This window comes from Rhinopithecus roxellana, chromosome 4 (assembly GCF_007565055.1).
Source record: "Rhinopithecus roxellana isolate Shanxi Qingling chromosome 4, ASM756505v1, whole genome shotgun sequence".
NCBI lineage: Eukaryota > Metazoa > Chordata > Mammalia > Primates > Cercopithecidae > Rhinopithecus > Rhinopithecus roxellana.
In genome coordinates this window covers 38989806-39016749 of record NC_044552.1, presented here as the reverse complement: position 1 = coordinate 39016749, position 26944 = coordinate 38989806, and the positions used below count along the sequence as shown (strand labels likewise).

The 26944-nt window shown below is 35.0% G+C and overlaps 1 protein-coding gene across 5 annotated transcripts in view; it reads left to right on the top strand.

Annotated features, from left to right (window-relative positions):
* The window catches only part of SUPT3H (SPT3 homolog, SAGA and STAGA complex component), a 549180-nt gene that overhangs the window by 244530 nt on the left and 277706 nt on the right, over window positions 1-26944 (top strand). For all 5 annotated transcript variants that reach the window (XR_004056848.1, XR_004056849.1, XM_010372540.2 and 2 more), the window contains one exon: window positions 18655-18739. Coding sequence is in view for 3 of the 5 variants with exons in the window: in XM_010372540.2 (XP_010370842.1) it covers window positions 18655-18739 (85 nt within the window). In the remaining 2 variants the exon portion in view is untranslated. The remainder of the gene's footprint in view (window positions 1-18654; window positions 18740-26944) is intronic.

Here is a 26944-nt window from a genome sequence, read left to right as displayed (position 1 = left end):
ATCTCTGTAAAGACCCTATTTCCAAATAAGGTCATATTCTGAGGTACTGGGGTTAGGATTTTTAGACATTGTTTTTGGAGGGACACAATTCAACCTATAACAGTTTTTTTATATTATTTTAAACATGAATATTCAATATTTTAAAAATTGGTAAGCTGTACAGTTTAAAAATAGTACAATTTTTCTTTTTTTTTCTTTTTTGAGATGGAGTCTCTGTCAGACAGGCTGGAGTGCAGTGGTGCAATCTCAGCTTGCTGCAACCTCCGCGTCCCGGGTTCAGGGGATTCTCCCGCCTCAGCCTTCCAAGTAGCTGGGATTACAGGCACGCACCACCATGCCCAGCTAATTTTTGTATTTTTAGTAGAGAGGGGGTTTCATCATATTGGCCAGGCTGGTCTTGAATGACTGACCTCAAGTAATCCACCTGCCTCGGCCTCCCCGAAGTGCTGGGATTATAGGCCTGAGCCCACCGTGCCCAGCCAGTACAATTTTTCAATTGTACTCTTACAATTTAAATAAGAACACGAAATTGATTGCTTGTTTTCTGTATATTTTGACAAATTAGTGTTTTTTTTTAAGAGTGGAACCGTTTTCTTGCAGTTACTAAATAATATAATAGCTACAGTAAATGAGTTATCATCATCCTTAGATTAACTCAAGCTCTTACATACTTCTTTAAAAGAAGTTCTTGATTATTTGAATATGTTTTCCTTTCTCTCTTCTCTGAACAGTGGCAATTATGGTCAGCTACTAGTCACTCTTAATTCATATTGTTTGATACTGGTGTTTGATTATACCAGGGATTGGCAAACTGTGGCTTGAAGGCAAAATCCACATAGCTCCCTGTTTTTGTACAGCCTGTATAACCACGAATATTTTTTACATTTTTAAATGGTTGGGGAAAAAATCAAAAGATGAGTAATATTTCGTGAGATGTAGCACTTACATGAGATGAAATTATGTGAGATGCAGAACTCAGATTGCAGTGACCATTCATAAGTTTTACTAGAACATAGCTGTACATATTCATTCATGTATGGACTGTCATTGACTGCTTTGGTACTGTGATGGCCATTGCGCAAAAGAGACCTTATAGCCCACAAAAGTGAAGATATTTACTGTTTGACCTTTTCCAGAAAATATTTGCTGACCCTTGGGTTACACCTATAGTTTTTTCCCAGCCTGTTACACTTCACCACACAGGTTAAAAAAAGAAAAAAGATAGAAAATCTTTGTTTCATTTTTTGTACGGTACAAATTTTTAATTGTACTTTAAAAAATTATACAATTTAGTGGCTGAGTGCAATGGCTCACAGCTGTAATCCCAGCACTTTGGGAGGCCTAGGTGGGAGGATCACTTGAGACCAGAGGATGGAGGCTTCAGGGAGCCATGATCACACCACTGTACTCCAGTCTGGGTGACAAAGCGAGACCCTGTCTGGACAAAAAAAAAAAAAAAGAAAGAAATTGCACAATTTAAAATTCACACTTAAAAAAATTGATAATTTTTGTATTGTCATAGTACAATTTTAATTAAGTTAGATTGACTGAAAGAGAGTTTCATGTGTGCTTATTTGTATCTCATTTACCAGTGTGCTATGTACTAATTTTGGAGTTCACAAGGACTTGGTGTTTACATTTGCATTCCTCAGCCTTTAGGAGAGGACTTTCATCTTGGTTGATGTTCAGTGAATATTGTTAAAGTGAATTAAGTTTATATGCAAATTAAGATGGTTTTGTATATATGTGGTAGAATTTTAAATCAGAAAACCCAATAAAGAAAATAGGACTAAATTTATGTAGTATTCCACTTAAGTGTCAGCTTTTGGATCTAGCGTCCGTTAACTAATAGGGTATTAGAATATTTACCTGTTGTAAAGAAATTTACCCCAGGTTCTCAAACATGTTAATGATGAAGCTGAAAATAGAACATGTAGACTCTAAATGTCCACCCTTTATTTTCAGTGTAGAATCCAAAATGAAAGATTCTAGCAATTTGTGGATGATTATTCTTGTTCATTGGGTCTGCAAGCACAGTATTCAATATGATATAAACTTAGAAAATAGACATGAAGTTCCTCTCGTTTAATTTTATATATCTTCTAATATGAATTCTGTTCAGCAATACTCTCCAATTTTTTTTTTTTTAATTAGAAACACAATGTTACGGAGGTAGGAGCAATTCCATCTTCTATTTTTGGTGTTTTAATGTTGTATATGGTGATTTATCCTTAAAGGTTAAGTTTGTTGTCAAGTCATAGGGATAAAGTTAGTTACCAAAATAAAATTAATGATGGTGAATTTAGTATTCTTTCAAAGTCTGATATTTTGTTTTGTTAGCAAATAGCTTCAAGAGACATTTTAAATATCAATATTTTATTTTAAAACATTTTTTTCTTATTCCTTAGATACTGTGAAATTATTCCTAAGTTTTTGAGAGAGGAAGTGTATAAGGGCTTTAACTATATAAAGTATGTGTGATTTTAAGAAAAGTGAAGTCGTTATACTGAATTGAATCCATGTTTTTTTGTTATGGATTATTCTTATAACGTGTACTAAAAGTGCTACAGGCAGCCTCGTTGCTTTTCCACTCCCTCGCCAAACCCTTGCTCCCAACCCCAGCCCCATGTCTGGAATAGATTATTGTAGGCTCTAGCATTTAACAGCATAATAAAGATGACACGTGTGTGAAAATATAGTTATGGTAAGTAGATTAATTTTGCATTTTCTTTTTTTGAAGTTAATATATGTAGAAAATATAATTCCTTCATTTTTAATTTTTCTTTCTTTTTTTTTTTTAAATGAAAGATCTCTTTCACTTAACTTTCTTTACTCAGAGTTTTAAAGAACACATCTGGCTAGGTGCGGTGGCTCACGCCTGTAATCCCAGCACTTTGGGAGGCAGAGGCGGGTGGATCACGAGTTCAGGAGTTTGAGACCATCCTGGCCCACATGGTTAAACCCCGTCTCTACTAAAAAAATACAAAAATTAGCTGGGCGTGGTGGTGGGTGCTTGTAATCCCAGCTACTTGGGAAGCTGAGGCAGGAGAACTGTTTGAAGCCGGGAGGCAGAGATTGCAGTGAACAAAGATCGTGCCACTGCCCTCCAGCCTAGGCAACAAGAGCGAAACTTCGTCTCAAAAAAAAAAAAAAACAAATCTGTAAGTAGAAATGAGTTCTGTGAGTTTAGTGAAGAATTGAATACTGTATTATGAACAATTTAATTTGAAATGTTAAATATTGTTTTGAGTCATTTAACTGTGAAAGATATACTTGGATAATCACCCCGTGGCATAATTTCATAGGTTTTTGAAATCTTTGGAATGGCGGGGAACGGGAAGCTCCTGCAACTGAGAAAACCCAGATTTAGTAATCTGATATTATAATTCCTTGTCAATACTCAGAAAGTCAAATTGTTTACATTTGTTTGAATCCTGAAAACCTCTGGTCCCCAAGACATACAGAGCATCGCAATTTCCCTCTTTCCTCTAGAGTCGTCCAAGCATTCTCTCTGTAGAGGAAAAGGGGACATTCTCCAAAGTCTTTGAGATGGGAAATTTGTTCACCATAAAAGAAGCTCTAATTTTTACTCTTATAGGATCTAGAGGTTATGGAAATTAGAGATCCTGGATGTGGAGAGTTACTGGGCTAAGATTTTTGTGGAATTTTTCTGTTTATCAAACTCTCTGGAAACAGTATATGAATGGTATTGGTGTCTTTATGCTGCAAGGAATATTTCCCTCTGAATATAATAATAATTAACATACCTAGATAATCAACCTGTTCCCAAGTATCAATTTTAATCTCTGTGTAATATTTGTATTGTGATGTATCTATTAATAGTATGGTGAGGTTAACCCTATACTTATTATTGTTCTAATATTTCTGCAGTTTATATTTACCAAGTTTTAGCCTTGGGAAATTTTTGTATTGTTTAGTATAATTATTCTTGAACTTTGTCTCAGAACCTGAGAAATTTCTATGTGATTTATGCATAAAGACACTATGGAGTTCCCCAGGTTCATAGCTTTAATATTTACCCTTAATTCTTGAGACCTAAAATCAAGGTAAATTTCATGTGGTAAACTCAGCTTTTTTCATGAATAGAGAGGAAGCCAGTTATTTGCTTTTGACTTGGAAGAATTTGTTCAGCCTTTTAATAGATTCCTTTTTTTGGTTATTGATGTAGACATCATTTATTGTTCAGCTTCTTTAGTTTTCCTCTTAATCTTACAAATTCAACTATTGTGTCATTTATATATTGGTTTGCATTTCTGCATGTGCCACACTGTTTGTCAAAAAGTTATTTCCAATTATATCAAAGTATCATCATCATCCTATTCCAGTCACCCTAAATTGGATATATGTTTATATAGTGTTTTTTTTTTCTTTTTTAAGACAAGGTCTCACACTGTTACCCAGACTGGATTTAAACTCTTTTGCTCAAGTGATCCTCCTGCCTCGACCTCCCAAAATCCTGGGATTATAAACATGAGCCACCATGCCCAGCCTATATAGTCTTTTCACTTTTAAAATTTTCTTTATTGTGGCAGAAACTGAAATAAATTACTTCCGAAGTCTCTTCAGTTTCTGTGAAAGACAATATTATAGAGCAGTTAGAGGGTTTTGTTTTGTTTTGTTTTTGTTTTTTTAGAGTTTGCAGTCAGACTGGTGGGAGTTGGAATCTCATTTCTGTCTCTTATTAAATATGTTCCTTGGGTAATCTAGTTAACCTCTTCAAGTCTTGAAGTGGCAATAGTAATAGTACTTACCTTATAGAGCCATTTTGGCATTTGAATCAGTTCGGTGGTGTCTAGCAAACAGTAAATCCTCAATATGTACGATGGATATAATCAACTCATTGTCATTTTTGTCATAACTATCATTATTAAATGGATTCTAAATTCTATATATTTTCAGATTCGTTTTTTTCCTTTTCTTTTTTAGAAGTATTTGCTGCCTTTAAAAAACTAAATCATTAATCTGGTTCCTTTTTGAATTTTTACTTGGCCCTAAATGCATATACCAAGTTTAATGAAATTTCAAACATTTTTCCTTCTACATGTGAAAATCTTAAGTTTTCTAGGAATACACCCTTTGATTCTCTGCCCTGGCATCTTTTACTGCATAACCTAATTCCACTCTATATTTGGTCCAAAGTGCTGCAATTATTGACTCTTTCCTGTTAACATTATGCTCACAAATCACATGAATTTGTGGCCATCAGTGCTCATCCAACAGGCGACTATATACATATATTAATAAGCATGTGTTAAAACCTATATGCTTAAAGTTTTAATCTGCTTTAGCAGTATCTAATTTGTGTGCCCACTGAACTTTCACAACATGGGGAAGGCTCCTTGTGGTCTGAGATAATAGTGGAATCATTTGGGAGGTGAATCAGTCCTCTTTCCTTCTCTTCCCCAGTCCTACATTGAGTGGCCACATACAACTGGCATCTTGTTAGATGCTGAGAATACAAATTTAAATAACAGGTGATTTTTTTTTCCTTTAAATGCATAGGGAAGAATAGAGATAAATTAGTTAATATAAAAGTATGACTGTGTAACTACATAACTATATAACTATGTAACTATACTATGAGGAGGTTGTGAAGAGTGCTGTGGAAGCATCTAGGAGTGGGATCCGTTGTTTATTGCCACAATAATGCTGTATAACAAAACATTGTGAAACCTCAGCATTTGTGATTATATGTCTAGGACAGTAGATTAGGCAACCCCACCAATCTCAACTGGGCTCTGTTATCTATCTGAAGGTCAGCTGACTGCCAGCTGATCTACAATAACTCAACTGGGATGACTGGGGTGACTGAGCTCTGCTTCATGTATCTCTAATTTTCCAGCAGATTAGCCTTGTCATACTTTCATGGCAGTGGCAGAGTGCAAGAGTGCAAGTTGAAATGCTTAAGCACTTCTTAGCCTCTACTGCAAATAATATCCCATTGGCCAAATAACACAACAGGGTTGAGCTCAGGGTTATAGTGCAGGGCTACTTAAAGTTACTTGGCAATGGGAATGAATATAGTATGAGGTGAAAGGTGAGTTAGGGCAATCAGTGCAATATGCTGTAGAGGAGCAAATGAGTATTACGGAAAATTTCCCAAGGGTCGTACTGGTTGAACTAAGTTTGGAAGGCATTGGCTGAATGGAAGAAGAAACAAAGACTTACTTGACAGAGAAAATACCATGTACAAAAGTGAGAAGACATGAAACCTATTGTGTGGTCAGCTGTCCATAGGGAGTTTGATATGTCAGGAACAAACGGTGCATGGCTAGAAATAAGGCTGGAACCAGAGAGAAGCCAGATTTCAAAGACTTTTATATAATAAACAGAAGAGTGTGAAAGTTGTAGGATTCTGTGAAGGCTCTAAGCTAGCATCTTAACTACTGTTTTATTGATATTAACTATTATAAATAATTTCCTGATATTGCCTATTAATATTTTTATTTGCTACCAAGGAGCCTAGTACCTATGAAGATCTTAATCGTGTACAGGCTGGTAGTTGGTAGGTACAGAGATGTATGTTTTCATTAATATTTTTAGTATACTTAAATGTATGTTCATTATAAGCTTCTACAAGTACATACTGAACTTTTCATAGTAAGATTTAAAGATTAATATGAGTTTCAGTGCTAATAGTGTATATAAATATCTATAAAGGGTTATTATTTATGCATGCCAAATTTTTAAGTTATTGACTATTATTAAAGTAAAACTAAAAGATCATTTAATGTATGCTATGTGTTTATTCTCAGTAGCGTTGTGTCTTAACATCTTTCTCATGTCATCACTTTTTTATCCATGTTGTAGAGAACAAACTGAAAATACATTTCTTCTGGGTATACTAAATTTCATTTTTATTTGAGGAATATAGTATTGTTGAGACTAGAGATAAGCTTTTTCTTAATGTTCTTAAAAGTGACTGATCACTGTAAGACAATTGTCTTATATACTTCCTGATTCAAATGAAAACCCTTTGTGAAGGAACTAATGGAATATATTATGTAGTACAACTGGAATATATTATGTATTTTCCTATTGGCAGTCACAGGTATTTACACAATTAATTTTCAAGTTGCATTGTTTACATATTTTCTAATTTATAGTTTTATTTATTCAGTATTATATTCTGTGAGACCAAAGCCATTGTTTTTGGTGACAAATTAGATTTTGCAAGTACAACTACATTAGGAAAAGATTATGTACAGTAGTGGTATTAATTATTGCCAACTGGTTTTTCTAGAATGTTATGTAAGGAAGTGTAATTAAGTTATAATTTTGGCATGAGTTTGCTTCATTTTTTAAAATGTTGAGTGAAGGAGATTCTAGTCATTATACCCTGATGAACTTGACATCAATCTCAGTAAAACTTTTGGAATCTGTAATTATTAGGAACTTGCATGCGCTCCCAATTCATATCAGAATAAAACAATTTTACTTTCATTAAGGTAATGCCACAATTGTAGAGTAAAAATTTCAGTGAGATGTTTGATGTCATCTCTCCTGATGTTCTGCTGGATGAGGTGGAGACTTATATTTCAGACAAGGACAGCTTGAAAGCTGAATCAACTCTTCCCAGCCCACAAAGTGTTCATTATTGGATCTGTTGTTTCAAGGATATCTCTTTGCTGCAGGGCTTTATAATTGGCCTAGGACTTGTTCAACACTTAGAGGTTTGCATTCCTTCGGTTTGTTTACTAAAAGTTTTATAACTTTTTTTTTCTGAAAACTTGGGTAGGACCTTAATATATAAATCAAATAAATGCCAAACTACTCTGATTCAAGTGAGAATTGAAAGTGGTAGTAGTTTTGGAAAGTCTTTTCAAAGATACGCCATTTACATTGAGACCAAAATGATAAGAAATAGGAAATCTTTAACCTTGAAGAAGGCTAGAGAGGATACATAGTTTCTTCAAGTAGATTAGTGGTTGCCTTTGGCTGAGGATGGGAAATAGGACTGACTATAAATGGGCATGAGACATTGTTTTGGAATGATAGAAATGTTCTGAAACTAGATTGTGGTGATGATGGTAAAGCCCTGTAAATTTACTAAAAGTCATTGAATTGTACACTTTAAACAACTGGATTTTATGGTATGTAAATGATAATAAAGCTGTTTAAAACAGATGCTGTTTAGCAAAAACAAATCGAAACCAGACCTTTAAAGTAAGCTTTCTTCATATTTTTGAAGACCTGTCATGTAAAAGGATTTGTTATTTCATCAGTTCCGGGGACAAAGCTAATCCCAGCATATGGAAATTAATTTTTAAAAACCCAGAATATCACTTACTAGAACAAATATCTCTCCAAGATGCAGAGGGACAGGCATAGTGATAGTGTGTTGCAGAGTCTTTAAGAGGTTTAAATGACATAATACATATAAGTATACCTGGCACTTAGTACATGCTTACTGTTTAAAGAAAAATTAATACAGATAAGAATACAAGTGTATGTTTGTATAATTTTTAAGAGAGAGAGAGAGAGAAAGAAACATGCATGCAATTGTGCCAAAATGTTAACAATTGGTGATTCTAGGTGAAGGATTTATAGGTGTTCATTCCACTTCAGCTTTTCTGTTGGTTAGGAATCTTTCAAAATAAAATGCAAGAAGAAGGAGAGGAAGGGAGGTTAGGCTGACAAGTTTGTGAAGGCAAACTTCCTTAAGCGCTGTGAAAAATAATGAGCCTGTCATTCAGTATCTGAAATAAAAAGAGAAAACTTGATTTATTGCTTCTTATCTTAAAGGATAGATACATGCTGGTCAAGCACAGTTTGTTAGCAAGGAAGGCTGCTGATCTTCTTTTGAGTTTCCAGGAAGCATTGAGTTCAGGGATTGGTCGTGTTCTGGAGTTGACATAATCTATAAAAAGAGAGAGGAGAATGTTGTTGATAGGTTGGCACTCAAGGGTGTGTTTACTGGAATGAGTCTGTTCCTGGTTCTGGTGGCTGTTTATTGCCATGGCTACAGAAAATCAGTCTTGTCTCTAAGTTTGTGGGAACTTTGAAAATTCTCAGCTAGTGTAATATTCAGTGCTTGGCATGATGTAAACCCAGTATTCAATAAATATTCATTGAATGTAAGTGAATTTTTTAAAAGCTCACAATATTTGCCATTATCATCATCATCTCATTGTTAGAAACTGAAGAACCTGACTTTGAAGTTCTAACATCTTAGGCTACATTTTATTTGGAATCCTCTCACTAAAGTCCTTAAAGTTATTTTGGAAGTTGTTTTGTTTGTTTATTTAAATCAGTGTTTCCTAAATTTTTTTCAATGCTGTGTAACTACATGGGCTTAGAAAAAGATTACATAGATAGTAAATACATTTAAAATCAAAAGTTTCTTTTCTTCTGAACCTCTCAGAGTGTCTAATACGGTAACGTGCACTGCAAATCTAGTGAAGAATAAAATATGTCATTTTCCAAGTTAATTTAATTACAAAATACTTCTTTTTCTGGACACTGTCAATCTGAAAAATGTTGTTGCAGTATACCACATTTATATCCATTTTATATTGATAATTTTCTAAAGATCTGCTAGTACAAAATTCTCTTATCTCTATGTGACTGTCTCATACCAAGTAATTGTGACTCTTACTGTTGCTGACTCCCCGGGTAAGTCTCTTAACTTTCTAGACTCTCTCTGATTCCAGATTTATGTAATATGGGAGAAACTTTCCTTTTTTCATGCTTAACAGTTTATTTTAAATGATAGATGAGGAAAGTCCTCTAGGACTATAAGGTGTTATTGTGATTGTAGTGTATCTGTTTTCAGTGTTATAGGAAGTTAGTTTTTTGACTAAATTTCAGTCAAAATAAGATAGTAAAGCCCATTAAATGTTTTGGAGGCCTAATGGACTTTGATTTAGCATGTTGTTGTACAATGAGTTCTGGATGAGGTAAAATTCCTAGCTTTTGCTTCTAACTGTACTTACGACCTTGAGATGGCTATTTAACCTCTTGGACTTTAATTTTCCATCTGTTTAAAACAGAATCAATGGACTACATAATCTTTTAGATTCTTTTTTTAACTAACATTCAATGATTGCTATACATATCTTTCCTGTTCCTCAAATAGGGAGGGTTTATAATAATTTTGCTTTATGCTGCTATCTATTAAGAGTTTGAAGATGGGAATATGTTCTTCTTAGAAATGTAGGATATATGAAGAAAAATGTCCTGTAAATTATTAGAAGAAATTCATAAAGATGTTCTGCTAAGAAGAAATTCATAAAGATATTCTGCTAGTTTTGTAGACTTTCTCAGATGCACATTTTCATGCACTGTAGATGAGTTTTATGAGTTTTCTTATAAATATTTATGGATGAGCTTATGTCTTGATTTTTAAATTTTAAGTCTTGATTTTTAAAAAATTTTCTAATTTATGTATTTTTTTCATTCTTTAAAGCTATTTCTTTCACACATCAGATCTTAATAAATACATGTTTTAATATTTCACACTGCCTATTGCATACTTTACATTTCGTGATTCTGTTCTACGTTTTTGTTCTGTCATCTTTCTAATATACAAATTATTTAGTAATTCATTAGTTATATTGTTTATTGTGTCCTTTCCTCATTGGAATGTAAACGCGACTCATTTTTTGTCTGTTTTGTTCACTGATATATTCCAAGCAACCAGCACAGTGACTGGCACATAGCAGGCAATCAGTTAATATTTGTTGATTGAGTGATTAATACCTATAGGTAATATGTGTTTACCTTTTCAAAATTTTACACAGTCTTACCTTTTATCTTAAACATATGTACATATATCTGTATTTTTTTACATCAGCATTATTTATTTTACATCATAAATAATAATTTAATAATTTTGCTTTTTATGTATCTTCACATATTTATATTTATTTCATGGTGTTTTATAAAATTCTAAATGTTTTCTCAAAGTTCTGTTAAATTATGTGAGTGCTTATCAGAAGGGAAATGGGGAAATGGATGTTGAGAAATCAAGCAAGCAATGAGAAAAATCATCACTGCTAGGAAATCTGTTGTCTTAGATGTTTGATTTTTTGATGGAGTCTTGCTCTGTCACCCAGGCTGAAGTGCAATGGTGCAGTCTCGGCTCACTGCAACCTCTGCCTCCTGGGCTCAGGTGACTGTCCTGCCTGAACCTCCGGAGTAGCTGGGGTTACAGGCATGCACCACCACGCCTGGCTAATTTTGTATTTTTAGTAGAGATGGGGTTTCACCATGTTGGCCAGGCTGGTCTCGAACTCCTGACTTCAGGTGATCCACCCGCCTTGGCCTCCCAAAGTTCTAGGGTTACAGACTTGAGCCACCATGCCCAGCCTTATTTGATATTTTGATTTACCTATCGCTTGGGGTTTCTTAGAGCTATTGTTAATAGAATTCATTTCTTCCTTTGAAAACAGGTGGATGAAATCATAGATTTGTGAAAGTTAGAGCTGTTAAAATTTGAAGAGCAAGGCTAATTTGTAGTGTTTATAACTTTCCAATTGCATTAAATGACTGATCATGGCCAAACTTCTGCACTTTTATTCCCCACTTTGGATAGTGGACAAATCAGTGTCAACAAATATTGGGTAAGAATGACGTAAACAGTATTGATGTCTGTGTTTACATATATCGTCTAGTAGTAGGTTAGCTGACTAGAGTGTATGATAGGGTTGTAGCCTCCTATTCACTGTAATTCCATTAGGGAGAAATTTTTGGGTATTATAGTAATACTTAGTCTATAAAAGTGTTATCAAAAAAATGCTTTGAAGGGGGAAAAAAAAAACCTTTCTTTTGGGGACGGCAAGTTACCTAGAGCCTTCTTACACCAAGCAATAGTCACACAGCGTCCATTCCAAAGTAATGTCAGTTACCTGGGGTAGGAAAACGTCCAAAAAAGCCAGAGCTAATTAAAAAAAAAAAGAAAAAAGTAACTAGCTCCCAAGACCACAGCAATTACTTAACCACAGTATCCAGAATGATTTAACCCCATTAGAGTCTGTGGCCAGTGGTAAGTATTGAAAGCAATTCAGCATCCAAGAAGATGTACACATTGCAGTAAAGAAACATCTCTTTATCCTTTCTTTATGTTTGGTTTCTAGAAGCCTTACGAGTAGATCTGCATGTAGGTCTTGTGTGCTTGGTGACTGGCCCAGCAGGCTGTCTCACAGATCATCACCAAACTTATCCCCTTTGCTTCTTTTTGAGAATCTCTTTAATTAAAACTTTATCAGTCCTTCCCCTCTATTAGAAACTTAGTCATTCCCCTCTGTTCTTAATCAGGGCTTGGAAATTTAAAAACGAGTATTTTAGACTCAAAGTTAGACCTGTTAAATTCTTTTAATTGAAAAACAATAATGTAGACTTCCATGATAGTATTTTCAACACCCCTCGCCTTTTTCTTTTTAAGGAACAATGACATGTTTCTTAGAAATTATTTCCACATATAAGGCCAGGGATAAACTGTAGTCTTCGTTTCCTTCCTCCAATTATTTTTATTTATTTATTTATTTACTTACTTACTTTACTCATTTTTAACATGTTCTTCTTTTTCTTAATTTCATGATTTTTTCCACAGTTTACTCTGTACAATTTGATTTTCTTATAACAGTGTTGCCCCATTCTTGAAGACACAGTCTTTAAGATTTACGAATTATAGTTGAATCATATATATGTGATTCAAAATAAAGTTTCTGAAAAGGTTTCTTTAAAATTATCTAATCTAGTCCCCTCCTTTTACTTGAGAAACTGAGGTGCCAGGAGAAGTTACCTGCCCATTGCAGCAGTTGTTAATAGCAGAGTGGGAACTAGAACCAGATCATCTAACTTCCAGGATATTTTCATGGTTACTGACTTTTCCTACTTTGTAGCTGATGGCCAGAATATAGTGTGACTTCTAGCAGCATTACTGTAATCTTTTTAGTTGGATACAAGCCCTGTGAACTTCATAATTTTTTTCTGGGCTCAAATCTCTGGCTGGTCATTTAGTTTGGTGCTACTTCTTACAGTGAGATGTCAGCTGGGCACCTACTCATCCACTGACTCTCATGAACTTCATCCTCAACATCAGAGAATGGAAAAGCATTATCTTTAGATGAAGGAATTAATTTCCCATATACTATTTGTTTCTGTTTTGAGACTTTAGAACTGAAATAATAATGGTAATTGTTTGAAAGCAAATATATAAGTTTTATTTATTGTTAATTCATTCCTTTAACAAATGAAACTGTTTTCTGGCTTGTCTTTTTTTTTTTTTTTGGTGGAAAGTATACCATGACCTTCTAATACTAATTAGGATGATTTACTTGGTAGAGAATAATTTGGAAAACCCCTCAATCCCAGGCAAACTAGGGTGATTGGTCATGCTGATAACAATAATGTATATATGTTAGTGAATGCAAAAAGATTTTCTAACACCAATAAATAAAATATATTTTTAAAAATACCATTTTGGCCGGGGGCAGTGGCTCACGCCTATAATCCTAGCACTTTGGGAGGCTGAGGCGGGCGGATCACAAGGTCAGGAGTTCGAGACCAGCCTGGCCAACATGGTTAAACCCTGTCTCTACTAAAAATACAAAAACTAGCTGGGCATGGTGGCAGGTGCCTGTAATCCCAGCTACTCAGGAGGCTGAGGCAGGAGAATTGCTTGAAGCGGGGAGGCAGAGGCTGCTGTGAGCCAAGGTCGCACCACTGCACTCCAGCCTGGGCAACAGAGTGAGACTCTGCCTCAAAAAAAAAAAAAAATCGTTTGTTTTATTTTTACCTCCTTTGATATTTCTCTTTTGTGTTTGTTTTATGCTGTTTTTGTTATTATATACATTTGTATAACTTGAAAATAGATACACACACATATGTACACACATTGTATATACTTGCTCAAAAAGTATTTATTTTCCCCTTATGGTTGATGCCATGAAAAGAGCTTGGAGTTGACTGCTTTTTGCAGTTGGGGATATGTAGACATGAGGAGGATGGGTCAATGGACACAACATCAAATACATGCATTTACATAGGGTCCAGAGGTTAGCAACAGATTTTGGCAAATGATGCTTTAGAATTTATAGAGAGATTAAAAGAGTATTGCTATATTTGGGTAGCATCTTGGCATAGATTACTAACCAAAGATGTCACATGTGGGCTCAACATAAGTAAGATAGTAAAGCTCCTTCATTTTTAAGAAATCTTTCTTTAAAAAAAAAAAAAAAAAAAAAAACTGATGTTAGAAACCACTGAAAAGGGGTTCTGTTGTTTTTTGAGAGCAAAATGACTAGATGTTGATTGTGTATTTTAATAGATGTCTATTTGAAGGATCTCCCCTAATTTTAGATAGTATTGGGCATATGCATAACACAAAAATGTTAAGAGGGTTAGTCATAAATTCTGCTGGCTTTTTAAAACAGTATCCAATGGTTTTGTTCAGGATTCATCCTCCTGGATCTCGGTATAAGTATACAGAATAAAAAGTTTAACTTCATCTCATGAATGCCCTCGTTTGTTTCATACTTTCACTATGTACCTATCAAGTGGATTGCAGAGTCAGTTGCCCTAGTTTGAACTGAGACATTTCATTCCAGGATTGAATAAAGCCAATGCTGTTTGCGTGAGAGGATAGAGTGTAAGTGGCTCCGCCCCCACTTACACTCATTATGAAGTTGCTCTGGCCTTACTTGTAATCATGGCTGTCAGATTCACAGTCCTTCCTAAAATGGATGATTGTGTGTTATAGCTACGAGACTACTGCAGGAGACCAGGAGAGCGGCAGCCTTTTCAGAAAGTTTCCTGATAGACCTTTAGTGGACTCTAGTCAGGCAGTACTGGTATTGTTACAGGCATCGAGACAGTGTGTAAAAGAACAGGGTATCAGATTCCATTGATTAGGACAAGACCCAGGGTAAGTCAGTCAAGACATCATAGCACTGGGAGATAGGTCTTTAAAGGGGAAAAAAAATCAAAATAGTTGTGTAAGTATCAATTACTTGTCTGTCTTTAAGTGGCTTACAAGTAGTACATACACTGCCGAGCGAAAAAGGAAGTGACTGTGGCCAGGCACAACAGTTTTCATTTCTGTTTTCTGAAAACCACTGGAACAATGGCAGAAGTTATTTATAAAAGCTTTGGGAGAAAAACTGAAGTACCAATAACCCTGAAAATTAAAATAATATACTCATCAAATGATATACCTGATACCAGTCGTTGTAGCTGATTTAGGTACTTAACTTTACATGTGTATGCTAATGAAAACTGTTTTTAGTACAAAGGTCTAACTTTCTCATAAAACCTTAGGCAATTTGTGTATTTTATTGATACAAGAAGTATTTCCAGTTATTTAGCTTTGATAACTTTACACTTTTTTTTAACAGTGACATTTGAAGTAACTTAGAATAAGGGAAGGAAAACCTTGTTCAGGTATTCCAAAGAAATAATGCATATATCAGTGAATACAACAGAGGATTTTTGCCTTTGTGGAGTTTGCTTTTTATTGTGGACTTTCTATTCTCTTTTTGTTTTATTGGTTGTTTGCACCAAATAACATACTGTCTTAATGATTGTAGCTTTATATTAAGTCCTGTAGAAAATACTCTCCCATCTTGTACTTTAAAAGTGTTTTGACTATTTCTGTCTCTTTACCATCTCATGTGATGTTTAGTACCAATTTATATTTCTTTTTAATTGCATCTTCTACCTTTATGTTAATGATGGCGTTTTGTAGATTGATCTTATAGCCAGAAAACTTGCTAACTTATTAATTCAAATAATTTTTTTCTTGATTTTTGGTTTTCTGTGTAGATACTCATATTATCTGCATATAGGGATAGTGTAGTTTTCTCTTTTCCAATACTTTTATAGTTTTATTCTTGTTTTATTGTTCTGACTATAATCTTAAATATTGACTGAAAGTGGTGATAATAGCCATCCTTATTGATCTAGTTCTTAAAGGCTTTGAATTCTTCTGTGTATGTGGTTTCCTGTCATGAGTGGTTGCTGGATTTTGTTGAGCGGTTTTCTTACATCTATTGAAATGATTATGTAGGTTTTTTTTTTTTTTTTCATTTTCTAAAGTGATATATTAATACCTTTATTCAATGTTGAGCTCTTCATTTCCTGGCTATGTTAGTCAAAGTTCTCTAGAAAAAAAATACAATCAGTAGGATTTTGTAAAGGAGATACACACATACATATAAGATACATGCACATGCATCCACACATACACACACATATCAAAACAAGGAGGAACTAATCATGACAATTATAGTCCTTGACTACAGGTGCACTCCATCATGCCCGGCTAATTTGTTTTGTATTTTAGTAGAAACAGGGTTTCACTGTGTTGCCCAGGCTGGTCTTGAACTCCTGAATTCATGCAATCCGCCAGCCTCAGCCTCCCAAAGTGCTAGGATTACAGGTGTGAGCCACTGTGCCCGGCCTATTTCTTTTTCTTACCTAATTGCTTTCACTGGAATTTACAGTATTGTGTTGAATAGAAGTGACAAAATTGGACATTGTGTTAATACTCATCTTAGGGGAAAAGTTTTTAGTGTTTCACCATTAAGTCGGATGGTAGCTGTGAGTTTTTCATGTATAGTCTTTATCAGATTGATAACTTTTCTGCATTAACTTTTTAAATGCTATTATTACGTTTTTCATTTCTATTTCTGTTTAGTGCTTTTTCAAAAATGACTAAGCATTTGGTAAGGTTTTTGTTGTCCTACATATACTTCTCATTTCTCTTTTAAAAAACATGAATTACTCTAGTTAGTAGATACTTATTTATTCAGGTAGGTGTAGGCTGTAGGTCTGATTCTGCAGTTTGTTGGTCCTGCTCACTGTCATTCATGACGACTTGATTCCTGGTACACATAGTGAATTTTGATTTTGAATTTGTGGTCCTTGATATGTCATCCATGGGAATTCTTTCAGTTATTTGTTTGAAATACATTCTTCAAGAAATGAGCTGCATTTGTTTCTACAAGGTACCCGTGGGCACCATCAATATAAATCACTTTAAATTAATGCTTGACCTTTTTTTAAGACTATATGGGCAGCAGATACTCTAGCACCGTGGAAGTGAATTTATGGTTAACAATTTCTAGGGAAGATTTTTTTCCTCTGCCACTCAAAGCTTCGGGTGAAGTAGGCAAAGTGCATTCTCTGGAATGGGTATTTTCCTAGTTCACACATTGAGGGTGACACCGTGACTGGATGTTAGGTTTCTCGATGTTATATTGGAGTCTCAAACTGATTTCCGGCCTTTCTTGTGGTCCCCACATTCTTCCTATACCTTGAATTCTGTACTAGTTCAATATAGACTGTAGGTTACTGTGATTGGGTAGATGCCTTCAGAATAAATTTTGAAGGTTCAGTGCTCTATTATAGAACTGTTTTTTCATCTTGTCTGACTTTGGTTTTGTCTTCCCTATTGCTGGTTAAAGCATACTCTAAATATAAATTTTTAATATATTATGGTGCATTTTCAAGTGTTCTTTACCAAGAAGGTATTCTTTGCACATCCAGTCTACTTTTAAGTTTTAAGAAGAGGACTTTTAAGGCCAGCCTTTTTAATCCATTCTTGAAAATCTGCTCTTATATAATTCCAAGTCATATTCAATGGTATTTACATAAATTTTTCTTATCAATTTTCAAAGCTGATTACGTCATACACTTTTATACCTTTCTATGTGGCTCTTACTAGCTCTTGTATTGGTAATTGGGATGTGATTACATGATTTGGTGGTTGCCAGTGTTGTGAAGTAGTTGTCAGTATTTCGCATTTTGAAACAATTAATTCTCCTTAAAAAGTACTGTATGAGCCGGGCACGGTGGCTCACGCCTGAAATCCCAGGACTTTGGGAGGCCGAGGTGGGTGGATCACCTGAGGTCAGGAGTTCAAGACCAGCCTGGCCGACATGGTGAAACCCCGTATCTACTAAAAATAAAAAACTAGCCAGGCGTGGTGGCACGAGTCTGTAGTCCAGCTACTCAAAAGGCCGCGGTAGGAGAATTGCTTGAACCTGGGAGGTGGAGGTTGCAGTGAGCCGAGATCGTGCCACTGCACTCCAGCCTGGGCAACAGGGTGAGACTCTGTCTTTAAAAAAAAAAAAAAACTGTACAACTCCAGAAATAGCATAGATAACACTGCGCTTTTCTTTTGAAGTTGCAACTTGTGTAGGAAAGACTTTCTTTTCTTTTTTTTTCTTTCTTTCTTTTTTTGAAACAGGGTCTGACTATGGCCCATGATGGAGTACAGTGGCATGACGTTGGCTTACTACAACTTCTGCCGCCTGGGCTCAAGCCATCCTCCCACCTCAACCTCCCAAGTAGGTGGGACTACAGGCACTTGCCACTGCTTCTGGCTAATTTTTGTATTTATTGTAGAGGCGGAGTTTCACCATGTTATGCAGGCTAATAACCAACTCTTGGGCTCAAGTGATCCTCCCGCTCTGGCCTCCCAAAGTGCTGGGATTAAAGGTGTGAGCCACCACGCCTGGCCAAGATTTCATAGTCTTTGTCTAGAGAAAATTGCACACCCATTCAGACATTTGAGCAAACAATTTATATTCTCCTTACTAAACTGATTCATGTAATAAATATCTTTCACTTTTTGCCATTGTTAGTTTTATAGTCCTTAATATTGGTGTGTTTAAAATTATTTTGCAGGTATTCTTTAGGTGATGCTAGAAGGCCTCTTCATGAAACAGCAGTTTTGGTAGAAGATGTGGTACACACTCAGTTAATTAATCTGGTAAGAACATATATAATTTGATTCGGTATCTCTTCTCTGCATTCTTTTAATAGGATTGTAACCCAACACTTTAAAAATATTTTATTTACAGCTGAAATTCTTTTTCGTTAGCATTATTGAAGTATAATTTATATATAACAAAATTTACTGGTTTAATGAATAATTTGCTTAGCCTCAACAATGGAATATTATAATATAAACTTATAATACAATCATGATATCGAAAATTTCCATCATCTAAAACAAACCCTTGTTCCCCTGGGCAGTCAGCAGCCATCATCATCACAGCAAAAAGTTTTGACTCACTGAAGGCTCAGATAGTTGTTAGCATTTTGTAACAATAAATTATTTTTAAATTAAGGTATGTACATTATTTTTTAGACAATGCCATTTGACAATTCATAGACTATAGTATAGTGTAAACATAGTTTTTATATGCACTGAGTAATCTCATAATTTGACTGTATGCCTACTCTGTACCCACAAAAATTAAAAGTTAAAAAATTTAAAAAAAATTTGTCTGACTCACTTTATTACAGTGGTCTGTAACTGAACTTACGGTATCTCTGAGGTATGCCTGTACCATGTTTAAAGAGGAATTCACTCATGTTGCCTCCTAATCCTTGTATGATTTTATTTTTACATTTAGCTCATTCATGTAGTTGTTGTTTATTCCTGTTATTTTGTGAGATGTGGATCTAATTTTATCCTTTTTCAAATGGGAACTCAGTTTTACTATCACTGTGTATTTTAAAATTTATCTTTTCCTTAGTGATTTGAAATGCCTTCTTTATAATATACTAAATTTATATATATATAGGTATCTGTTTCTCATTGTATATGCTATACTAATGGTTTAGTATACGTATATCCTAGTATGGCGTTGTTTATTACAGTTTTATAGTATATTTTAATGATTATTAGGGCTAAACTTCCTGGTAGATTTTCTTTTTTTTTCAGTATGTTCCCAGCTATTCATGTATATTTATTGCGCTTCATGAATATTAGTAGCAACTTGTCTAGCTAATAAAAATTTTCATTGGTATGTTTATTGAGATTACATTATTTTATAAGTTAAGGAGAACTGCATCTTTAAAATCTTGAATCATTCTATGAATAGGGAATATCTACATTTGTTTGAGACTACTTTTGTGTCTTTCAGTTGTGTTTTAACGTTTTTATTCTCTTAGCTTCACACATTTATTGTTGTTTGTTTTTTTAACTATTTCATCTTCGTTGCTATTGTTAATGGATATTTTCTATAATTATATAATTTTATAATTATATAAAACATTCAAAAGTTTAATGAAATGCATACATCTACAGATTTCAAGATGAGCCAACTCCGTTTAGAACAAATTAAAAGAAATCCATGTTCCAACTGCTGGACAGTAATAACATAATACAAATCTTAAAGCCTGACAGGCTTATTATCATAGGGGAAGGATGATTTGAAAGACGGTGGAATTCTTATCAGAAAACAGGCAGCCTAGAATGAAATGGCACAACAGTTCTCAAGTACTGAATGTAGAATATTAGGTTGACTGTTCTTTTTCTCTATCTTTCTATAGCCTTCTCCCCTTCTAAACATGTCCTCCTGTCTTACAAGGACACCAAATATTTATTCTTTAGTGTTATTGTTATTCATATTAAATCTATGTATGTTGCTATTTTTATCTTACAGTGTTATAACTTTTAAAGTCAAATGCTTTTAAGGAATGTAGACAAAAAAGGAAGCAGCATATGGGCTATTTTGTGTTTACCCACATATCTACCATTTCCCATGCTCATTATTCCTTCTCACAGATTGTAGTTGCCATTTCAGTCTTTTCCTTCATCTTGAAGAAGCCTTGTAAGTTTTTTTTGGTACAGCTGTGGTGATGATGAAGTCTCTTACATTTCTTTCATCCGAACATATCTTGATCTTTATTCTTTAAGTATGTTCTTCCCTGCATGGAATTCTATGTTGATAATCTTTTCCTTTTAGCTCTTTGAATACTTCATTCTAATATTTTCTGACCTACATTAGTTTCTGACAAGTTAACTGTTATTCATTTGTTCCCCTGTATGTAACATGTAGTTTTTTCTGGCCGCTCTCAAGGTTTTTTCCTTATCTTTGGCTTTGGGTAGTTTTATCTCTAGGACTGATTTTTTAAATCATTAAAAACTAGGTATCAATTTGTGGAAGTTTTCAGCCATAAGTTTTACCATTTGACATTATTTCATAAGACTCTCAGGGCCTTTAGTGTTTCTTCAAACTTTTTCTGCCCCTTTTTATTCTGTTGTTTTGTTTTATTTGACTTTTGTAATTCCTATTGCTTTACCGTTAAGTTTACTACTTTTTCTGCCATCTCTAATATGCTATTTAGTCAGTGCTAGTGTTTTTTTCAGTGAAGCCCATAGTATTTTCTATTGCAGTATCTGTTTGAAAATGTATCTTAGTGAGTTATAAACCCCTTTTGAATTATGGGTACATACTTTTATATTCTATTTTAAATATTGAAGTTGGAATATTATTTGATGACTGCTACGCTAGTATAAACAAGAAATAGTGTGTGCCTTTACTTATAATCAGAGATCCTCTTATTACAATATATGCTTACCTCTCCTTACCCATTTAATATTTGAATGATAGTTTTGATGCCTATTTGTGAGATTCATCCTGTCCAGATTCCACTAAATATTACATTGAATGATATACCTAACTAGAGGAAAACTTTGTTGTGTTACCTCTACAATATCCAGGCATGTGTCAGAGTGAGTTCTTTAGAGGAAAGGAAGATTTATAGAGAACAGTTATTTTCAAAAAGTCAGTCCTTTTTTTACCATGGAATATCATGTAGTCATGACAAATTATATATGTGTGTTTTGTAGTCTTCATTTAAATCTCTTTGTAGTTCTTTATCCATTTGCCTATTAAGATCAGTTTTTTCCTGTAATTCTTTGAACATATATATATATATAAATTTTTTTTCTTTTGAGACGGAATCTTACTCTGTCATCCAGGCTGGAGTGCAGAGGCATGATCTCGGCTCACTACAACCTCCACCTCCCAGGTTCAAGCAATTTCCTCAGTCTCTTGAGTAGCTGAGATTACAGGTATGCTACCATGCCCAGCTAATTTTTTGTATTTTTAGAAGAGATAAGGTTTCACCATGTTGGCCAGGCTGGCCTCGAACACCTGACCTCAGGTGATCTTCCCACCTCAGGTGATCTGTCCGCCTCAGCCTCCCAAAGTGCTGGTGTTACAGGCGTAAGCCACCATGCCTGGTCAACATCTTTATAATAACTTTGCTGAAGTATTTATAGTCTAAATTCAGTAACTGTACCACATTGGAAGCCATTTATCTTGACTCTGCTTTTTACTTACTAGGTGTCATTCTTTTGGGGTTTTTTTGCAGGTATAACAATTTTTTTAAAAGTGGATATTTTATATAATATATTATTGTGACTCTTCTGAAGACTTTTTATTGGTTTTGTTTTAGCTAGCAGGTAACATGCCTGGACATAAAATGTTCTCTCTCCCATATTGTAGACAGCAACTCACCTGTCTCCTTAATTCTTGTTGCTTTCTGCTGCTGTTTTTGGCTTTTCCTCTTTTGTGTCTCCTTAAACTTGTACATTTTCCTCTTTTGTCTCTCTCTTAAACTTGTACATTTGAACTCTTGAGAAGAAAGGGAAAAATAATAGGCAAATTGTTTTTTAAGTGTTGATACTCCCTTAGTGTATAATATTATGTAACCAGTATACATTATATTTGCTAGTTTTTTATAATATTAAATTTTTTGTTGAAATTACATAGAACAAAATCTATGTTTTGTTTTCTTTTTTCAGTTCTTTATGTTTTGTCAAATATGCAGTCTTATAACCACAACTAAAATTGATTCAGAACAGTTCCATCATTCCCCCAAAAATTATCTCGTTCTACCCATTGTCAAACTTTTCTACCCCAACCCTCTGCCACCATGAGGTCCCCATTATTTGTCATGGAAGGAGAAGACTTCTCTTTTAATTCTTTTAGTCTATGCTTGGTAAGCAGTTCCTAGATTTATACTCCCTTTGAGTTCAGTACAGGGGATATGAGTAGAAAATAAAAACTCACTGCCAGGTTTATTTTTGCTTTTATTATCATTTTTAATAGACACATAATAATTGTACCTATTTATGGGGTACAGTGTGTTATTTTGACACATGTATACAATGTGTAATGATCGTATCAGGGTATTTAGCATATTCATTTCCTTAAACATTTGTGATTTCTTTGTGTTGGGAATATTCAAAATCCACTCCTAGCTATTTGGAAATACATAATAAATTGCTGCTATTATAGTCACTATATAATACTATAGAACACTAGAACTTACTTCTCCTATCTGTTTATCTGTGAACAACTCTTTGGCTATACCTTGCTCTCCACCTCACCTCTAGAAACTACTATTCTACTCTCCACTATTGTGAGATCAACTTTGTTGTTGTTGTTGTTGTTGTTGTTGTTGTTTTGGAGATGGAGTTTCGCTCTTGTTGCCCAGGCTGAAGTGCAATGGCATGATCTCGGCCCACCGCAACCTCTGCCTCCCGGGTTCAAGTGATTCTGCTGCTTCAGCCTCCCAAGTAGCTGGGATTACAGGCATGCGCCACCACGACCAGCTAATTTTGTATTTTTAGTGGAGACGGGGTTTCTCCATGTTGGTCAGGTGGGTCTCAAACTCCCGACCTCAGGTGATTTGTCCACCTCGGCCTCCCAAAGTGCTGGGATTACAGGTGTGAGCCACCGTGCCTGGCCAACTTTTTTACCTTTCATTTATCAGTAAGAACATGTGATATTTACCTTTCTGTGCCTGGCTTATTTCTCTTAGAATAATGTCATTTATGTTGCCACAAATAACAGAACTTCCTTCTTTTTTATGGTGAAATAGTATTTTGATATCTATTCATCTGTTGATGGACACTTCAGTTATTTCATGTCTTGCCTATTGTTAGTATTGCTGCAATAAACATGTGATCGTAGCTATATCTTCGGCATACTATTTTCCTTTATATATGGACCCAGTGGTGGGATTGCTGGATCATATGATAATTCTATTTTTAGTTTTTTATTGTTTTCCATAATGGTTATGCTAATTTACATTTCAATCAAAAGTGTATAAGACATTCCCTTTCTCCTCCTTATTGCTAGCATTTGGTATTATTAATTATAACGTTGTTTTTGATAATAAGCATTCTAATAATTAGGGTAAGGTGATTATTTCATTGTTGTTTTCATTTGCGTTTCCCTGATGATTAGTGACATTTAGAGTGTTTTCATGTACCTGTGAGCTATTTATGTCTCTCTCTCTCTCTCTCTTTTTTTTTTTTTTAAGTATAGCGTCTTGCTATGATGCCTAGACTGGTCTCAAACTCCTGGGTGCAAGCCATTTTCTCCCCTCAGCCTCATGAGTAGCATGTATTACAGGTGTGAGTCACTCCACTCAACTGGTCTTTTGAAAGATATTGATTCAGACCTTTTACCTATTTTTTAAATTGGATTTTTCATTTTATTGCTTTTAAGTTCCTTGGATATTAGTCCCTTGCTGGAAGAAATTCAAGCATTTTCTCTCTTCTTGCAGGTTGTTTCTTAACTCTTGATTTTGTGTAGAAGATTTTTAGTTTAATATAATCCCATTTGTCTGTTTTTTGTTTTGTTGCCTGTACTTTTGAGGTCGATTTCATAAAATATTTTCCCATAACAATCTCTGAAGCGTTTTCCCCTATGCTTTCTTCTAGTAACTTAATATTTTTGGGTCTTAGATTTTAAGTCTTTAATCCATTTTGAGTTGATTTTTTGAGTATGGTGAGAGATAGGGGTCTAGTTTATTTTTCTGCATATAAGCATCCAGTTCTTCTAGCACCGTTTATTGAAAAGACTCACCATTCTCGGGAATATTCTTGTCTTTATTTGTTCTGATATGTGGGAATCCCTATCTGGCTAAGCCTTTAGCCACACAATCTCAAATGGTATGTAAATGGCCCTGAGGTGTTCTTTGCACATCAAAGTTAATTTTTTTTAATTATCCTGAAAACAAAAGTGTAAATGAGGTCATCATTTCGTTTTCAGATTGCCATTTACTATTTTGAATGGTTTTCTGCTTTAATAAATTATTAGGTATTTTTACTTTTTCATGTTTTATTCATTTATTTAGTACACTTATTTATTGACACTACTATAGCTCTGGTTATAGTGATACAAAGAAGAATAAGAGTTTACAGTTTTGTCAGGTAGATAAACACATAGAAGGTCATTTTAAAACATGGTAAGTGGTAATGCTGATATCCAGAGTGAGTTGAGGGTTTTAAGAAGAGTTACCTATCCTGGGTTGGAATTCTTCATGTATTTGTATATTCATGTCTCTAATAAATGATAAATCTTTCATAGGATTCAACATGTATTTATTGAGTTGAATTGAGGGAAGTAAGCATCGGAATAGAGGTTATAAACTGTTGACCCAAAATGTGACATAAAAAACATGTTTTATTCCATTTGCAGTATGAGTTTTTTTGGAAGGAAAACATATTTATTCCAAGATTCATTGACTGGGATTTTTAAGCGTTCTTTCTTCCATAGAGCACCAGAGTGTTGATAGTGTGCTAGGGGTTCCTATGTTTTCTGGCATGAGCTCCCATCCTCTGAGGGTCATGAGAAGGATAGTGGATTAATCCTGGAGTCCTCATGAAAGGAAGGGATGGTCCCATTGAGGTGAATATATGTAGCCTAAATCCTAGGGTTGGGGGGTGTAGAAAACTAGGGGCTGGTGGCTGGGCAATGTTCACCACAGCTGGAGGACCATGTTGGATGCATCTTCTGCTGCTGTAGGAAGAGGAAGAGCTCATGGCAGTGCTGGAATAGGCTGTAGCTGGATCCCAGAGTCTGCCATCTGTTCTGTTTTTCTTTTTCTCTGGATGCTTGGGATCTTCCCCATTTTATGTTGAGTCTACAGCCATTGACAGTCAACTTATTAAAGGACTTCTCAGCAGCCACTTCTGCAGACTGCCCTGTGGAAACCTGGATGAAAGGACACTGCTCTCTCTGAACAACGGTAATCATCTGCATCTCTCCAAACTGGTAGTGATGATGTCTTAGATCTGTCTCAGAAATGGTATTACCCAGACTACCAATATATAGTGAGGATAACCTTGTCCTCTGATGGGTCCAGATGGGGCATGATTGAAGCCTACTTTAGATGCTTATCTGTTTCTGGATCATTGATTCCATAATATTTGTGTGTAATATTCTGATCGGCAAGGGGATCATCTAGATCTATAGGCTTCTTATGTCTGCATGGACATTCCTCTCCTCTCTTACACTCTTTTTTCACCCAGAAGGAGCAAAGGTGGGGTTTCTCCTTTGGTAGGAGGGTGTGGTCCAAGCTGGATTGAGTAGCATGTCACTGGTCAGTGTGGCTTTTTCCCCAGCAGGCAAACTGGCCATGTTCCATCAGAGCTAGAAATCCCTGTTTCTCATATTCTACATGTAGAACTCTTTTTTTTTGGCATCTTACTTTGGCAGGTCACCTTCAGAAGACAATTCTGCATCATTAACCTGGATGGGCAGTCTGTGCTTTAGGTCTTAAGATTTAGGCCTAACAGACATGCTTCAATTTATTGCAGGTTTGGCACACTTCTGTCTTCTTGAAATGCGTGTGGACCCCAGGGCACAAGCAAAACACTGAATAACCTGGCACAAATTTTGCGTTCCTTCTTGCTTTTTTCTTTGGCTATGTAATATGTATAGATTTCTGCAAGACATTCCTGGCACAGAACAAGAAAGTCCGCCCTCTCCCAGTTTTGCTTGTTGTAAGCTTGGGAACCCAGAGAGATCACCATCTTTAGAGCATCTGAAGGCAGTGGTAGCTATTGAGGTGGAAGAGAGGACTGCCACAATCCTATCAGACCCAGCCCCAAATTTCATGATTTTTCTGCAAGAATAATGAAATGGATGACCTTGCAGTCCAGTTTTTTCATAAGTGTCTTTATCCAGTATGAAATTAATTTCCCTGTTAATGATAGGTCTTTCCAAGAAGGGAGTGAGTTTGGAGAAAAGAAGATACAAGGGGAGACTTTCAGTTTGTAAAAACCTGTATGTCTTTTTATACAGTATATATATTTTTATCATTAGAGATAGAAGAAACATGAGTGTTGGTACTATTGTGTAGAAGAACAGCAGTATTA